General features: G+C 34.3%; 2 protein-coding genes across 2 annotated transcripts in view; both read left to right on the top strand.

Moving 5' to 3' along the window:
* Nucleotides 1–1,260, top strand: part of LOC107686854 (G-protein coupled receptor 126-like) — a 15,714-nt gene extending 14,454 nt beyond the window's left edge. The window contains exon 11 of the mRNA XM_016484007.1: nt 978–1,260. Coding sequence (XP_016339493.1) covers nt 978–1,075 — 98 coding nt within the window. The 3' untranslated portion in view covers nt 1,076–1,260. The remainder of the gene's footprint in view (nt 1–977) is intronic.
* Nucleotides 1,261–1,683: 423 nt separating this feature from the next.
* LOC107686815 (adhesion G protein-coupled receptor G3-like) overlaps nt 1,684–5,324 on the top strand; it is an 11,955-nt gene continuing 8,314 nt past the window's right edge. Inside the window, exons 1-6 of the mRNA XM_016483942.1 lie at nt 1,684–1,805; nt 2,067–2,121; nt 2,605–2,692; nt 2,851–3,009; nt 3,140–3,268; nt 3,386–3,434. Coding sequence (XP_016339428.1) covers nt 1,736–1,805; nt 2,067–2,121; nt 2,605–2,692; nt 2,851–3,009; nt 3,140–3,268; nt 3,386–3,434 — 550 coding nt within the window. The 5' untranslated portion in view covers nt 1,684–1,735. The remainder of the gene's footprint in view (nt 1,806–2,066; nt 2,122–2,604; nt 2,693–2,850; nt 3,010–3,139; nt 3,269–3,385; nt 3,435–5,324) is intronic.

Below are 5,324 nucleotides of genomic sequence, written 5' to 3'. Positions count from 1 at the left end.
ATCAAAACTGTGTAACATTATGGAATAACATGTCGACCAATGAAGAGGTAATAATAACTGTCAAGCTTTGGGGTGTTGATCGACCTTATCTACGTTTTGATTATCATTCTGAATCCAATTCATAGTCTTTTTTCAGCTTTTTGTTCAAAATGTTGTTTATTTCTTTATTTTTTATTTATGAAACTTATCCACATTCAAGTGTTTAAAAAAAGAATGCATGAAGCTAGAATAAAATGTTTTTGTTTACAAGCAGATACCCTGTTATTTTGATGTTTTGTATTTTCAGATATTCATGTAACAAAATATATACAAAGTAATACCTAAATAGGGACATAGTAGTATACTTAAAGTATGAGGTAAAGTTCACTTAAAGAAAACTTACGAGTATACTTGCAGTATAAAACTAGTATAATGTAAACTAGTATTATATAAACTAGTAGTTTACTGAGATTATACTTCAAAGTGTACTAAAAATGCTACTACAATTATTTAATTAGTAAATTATCAGTATACCTATCAGTTCACTTTTAGTATAGTTGCAGTACAAGCTAAAAATTTTGATGTAAACTAGTTGTGTACTCAAAGTTTACTACTGTTAAACTTAAAGTATACTTTTATGTACTAGAAAGTGGGCCAATTTAGTCCCAAGGAGTTTTGAAATAGTACACTTACAAGTATACTACTAGTACACTGATATTTGTATACTTACTACATAAAGTATACTAAAAATATACTTGAACTTTACTTAAGTATACTTACTAAAACAAACTTGAAGTATACTACTTTTTGGTAAGGGTAATTATGAAGTCACAACTCTAGTCTTGGAGGATGTGAAAAACAGCAGGACGGGTTCTTTGTTTCCCTGTTAAACCACAAGTAGAAGAATACAGTGACGTAAAGACTAAAGAAAAGGGGAATGGAAACTTTTTGAAAACGAAAAAATGGTGGACTGAAACCTCATGTTTGTCTGTTTACAGGGTTTTACATCTTTGTGTGGATGTGTGCTACAGCGAGGAAAAACAGAGCGCAAACACCTCATTCCAAGTCTAAATCCACTCTGGACACCTCCAAATAAGCTCCTCTCATGCAGTTTTCTTACTAAAACTTTTAAAAACGACACCTACCACAACATGCAACCAAAAAATGCTTAAGAACATTTCATCATGGGCTGTTTGTTTAAAATTGTATTTTATTGTTTTTGCAAGAGAACTTCCTTTACACTAATAACAGTACATCAAAAAATAAAAAGTTTCCTCTTTGTAGCTGTACACATACTAAAACCTTAATCTATGATGTAACATATCTAATCTGAAACCTACTTGTCATATCTAACAAAACTATTAAAAGCTGTGATTTGTAAATAAAAATGGTAAATGCGCAGTTGTTCTATTATTAGTGTTTTTGAATTTAATAATAAATCTATAAGTCTGAAATATGTTTGAGCCTATTGGAAACACATTACAATAATGCCATTTTATATATGTGCATTTAAAAGTTTTATTGCATTTTTTGTGTAATTAGTCATTCGTTTAGAAATGTCTGGTTTCTTTTCACCGTAACATCACATATGTTTTGTGTTGGTAAGTAGAAAGCTTCCAGTTAAGCGTGTCATGGTTCTTCATGAAGTGATGTTAAAAACTAAGTTAGACAGGAAGCCACAGCGATCACATGAGACCAGCTTGAGTGGCTGACAGTGGCTACACGCACTAGGGGAACCGAGCATACGAAGAGAGAAATGAGAGGCTTGTACTATTTTGTCCTTTGGATATTTCCAATTTTTCCCTCCACAATACAGAATGAAACATGTGAGTATGAATATGCTCTACATTTTTACATTTCTGCTCTGAAATATGAGTATAATCATATCATTTTAACTCGAAAAGAGTGACTGTTGATTATAATCACACTTACTCTGTTGTGACGTATAATATTCAAATTAATGTTTTTATAAATCTGTGAATAAGGGTTGTGATAAAAATTTGGACTGACAAAATTTGGATCAATTTTGGATTGAATTTAATTGAATTACAATGCTTTTTACCTCCCATGATATGACTTGTTTGCAGGTGTGCCTTGTTTTATGGTTCCACAAATATGTACGAAGCAAGCTAATGTTCCATCGTGAGTTTTGTTATCTTGTTAATCTTGTAACAACCCAGCTAACATATATAGAATATATTCTAAGAACATTTTGCTAACTGCTAACTGACTTGGTGAAAACATTAAGGGAACGTTCCATTTGATCATTTTGCAAACATTATGGGAAAGTTACTTTTAAATGTTATCTGAACCATCTGAAACTAGTAAGTATTAGCAATGTATAAATAACGTTTTGAGAATATTATTAAAGACAAGATAACTTTGAAATGGAAGTTCTATTAATGTTACTGGAAAAGGCTTGTTCATAACTTTGAGAGAATCTTGTTAGAATGTCAGCCAAAGATCTGAGAACGTTCCCTGTTAGAAGTGAAAAGAAATACATTTTTACATTTTTAACATTTTTTTAGATGTCATAAATGTATGATATGGACAGGTTGCTTTGCTGTCAGGTCATATTTTATAATGTTTAGAGGTATAAAATATATAAAATGTATTTTTTAACAGGTGTATTGAAGATGGAATGAGAAATTGCTCATCTAAAGTTTCTAGGATGCGAGTTCCAAATTATTTCTCTAGACCAATTTCCTCAGAGGTAAGGTTCAAGACAGTGGTTACTGTCTGATTGACTAACTTCAAGACTAAAAAAAAGCCATAAAGCAAGAAATAAAGTTCAAGTGTCAGCAACATAGTCAGCAGTACAGGAAGATCAATTAGGTCACGCGCTGGATTGTGCCTTCACCGTTTTTACAGGAAATAGTTGATACAGAAAGAGGATATAAAATCCACGTCTCTGAAGAAGCATTACAGAGGAGCAGCAATAGACGGGGGGGAAACCATGAGGAAGTGGATTTGATTGTGTCTATTCTCAACGAGACTTTCTTCAGGGTCAGCAGCAGTTTAGACACCAAGGTACACAGAATTATTGTACGTCTGTCCCTCAAAGCCTTGTTTTATGTGATTTTATCTTCTTTGGGCAACATATGCATTTCATAACCTGGTGGTTTCTTCTTCGGACCATTTGTTATTGTGGTGTTGACAGAAGGGAAATGACTCACATGAGTCAGGCCCAATATTGCATGGGCAAAGTGTGTTGGGAGTTTGGCTTGGTGTGAAAGAAATTCGCAACCTTTCTCAGCCTGTTCAACTCAGATTCATAAACACCAATCAGGTAAAATGCTTTCACATCACACTATAATTGTAAAAACACACCGTGGCCCTTGTGGATTTTTTTTTTTGATGAGTTGCCTATTTTCACTTCTGTAAAAGTGTGCTTTTATTATTGCAGAGTGAAAACGGAATCTGTGTCTACTGGCATCTTGATAAAAATGGCAAAGGTCAGTATGATTTTCACACCATCAAAAATAAACCTATATATAAACAAATGTACCATCGTCCAGAATGTAGTTCATTCTCAGATGGTGGCATGTGTGGGGGTGTGTGTGTGTGTGTGTGTGTGTGTGTGTGTGTGTGTGTGTGTGTGTGTGACAATTTTTCATTTGAAAGTATTACTGCTATACTCTAAAGAAATAATATTTCCCATCTCGGGCCCAAAGTACCATGATGGATTTAGGCCCTCAATATATGCGTCATGAAATGCAGTTTCAGATTTTTATATAGTGTTTCTCAAGGTTAGTTTATAAAGTTCGCAAAGTTATAAACACTTAATATGGCTTAATGTATTAATTTGATCTTTTAATAGCACTATCTTAATACATTTTAAGCCATATTAAAGTGCCTCTATTATGCCATTTTTAAGGTTCCTAATATTGTTTTGGGAGTCTCCTACAATAGGATTACATGCATGCAAGTTCAAAAAACCCTTTCGTTTTCTCAAAATATGCATTTAATATCACCTAATTTTCCAGCGATTCTCAAACGATTCGTTCAAAGCAGTTCTAAGATTCAGTCTCTCTAAAACCCTCCTTTCCGTGAGCCTACTCTGCTCTGATTGGTCAGATGGCCCAGTCTGTTGTGATTGGTCTACCGCGTACAGCGCGTGTCAGAAACGATACGCCCATTGCCATAGTTCCGTATTTTGAACGCTTGATAGAAAATATAAACATCTGTTATTTATCATATTTGTGATTCAGTGGAGCCAGCTGGTCCAAATAAAGAGGGTACTGAGCCATCTTTCAAGAGCAAGCGTTTAGTGAATCCCGCATAACTCCCCGAAATTAGAGAAGCAGTCGTCAGTAAAATGACGTGTTTGTGGGCGGGGTCAAGTTGTTCGCTGCCGGCCAACGTAGAGCATAGGCGTGAATTATGCAAATGTGTTACTCCGTGACGTGTAGCCGTCACGGAAGTGGGATTCGAATTACTAATGACTCATTTAGGCTGTAGAGAGTCGATTCTTTATTTTGGGAGACAATAACTTTATTTATCGTGCACTTTCGGCTTTACAACTTTTATTATATTATATTATATTATATTATATTACTTTACATAATAATATATAATATACTTTATATAAAAATATATATTATAGTATATAATATCTATATAGAGACATTATTTCCGGGTCCAATACGTTGCTGTTTTTCGTGCAAGTCAGCAAGTCATTTACAGATTTTTTCCCCCCAGTCTTTGAAGTATATTTCGTACATTATTTCCTTTATTAATTTTTTTTTTTTGTTCAGTCATTTAATTTAGATGTGTATTTCTATTTTTTCTGCCTTTTTTAATGATTTTTCATTTATAAATTTATTTAAAACAACAACAATAAAAAACGAGTAATAAAGTGTACAATAAAGTACAATCAAATCCTTATATTATAATCACATTGCACTTGAATAAAGGTAAAGGTGTAATCTGCCGATTGTCCTGCAGGTGACCGCATAAATCTGTCTTCTTACAATGCACTTAGGGCTTTACGATTACTCCAGAGCACTTGTAGACCATGATGTGAGCCTACTCTGCTCTGATTGGTCAGATGGCCCAGTCTGTTGTGATTGGTCTACCGCGTACAGCGCGTGTCAGAAACGATACGCCCATTGCCATAGTTCCGTATTTTGAACGCTTGATAGAAAATATAAACATCTGTTATTTATCATATTTGTGATTCAGTGGAGCCAGCTGGTCCAAATAAAGAGGGTACTGAGCCATCTTTCAAGAGCAAGCGTTTAGTGAATCCCGCATAACTCCCCGAAATTAGAGAAGCAGTCGTCAGTAAAATGACGTGTTTGTGGGCGGGGTCAAGTTGTTCGCTGCCGGCCAACGTAGAGCAT

The sequence above is a fragment of the Sinocyclocheilus anshuiensis genome, unplaced genomic scaffold, assembly GCF_001515605.1.
Source record: "Sinocyclocheilus anshuiensis isolate Anshui unplaced genomic scaffold, SAMN03320099.WGS_v1.1 scaffold773, whole genome shotgun sequence".
Lineage (NCBI taxonomy): Eukaryota > Metazoa > Chordata > Actinopteri > Cypriniformes > Cyprinidae > Sinocyclocheilus > Sinocyclocheilus anshuiensis.
This window is presented reverse-complemented; position numbering and strand designations above follow the sequence as displayed.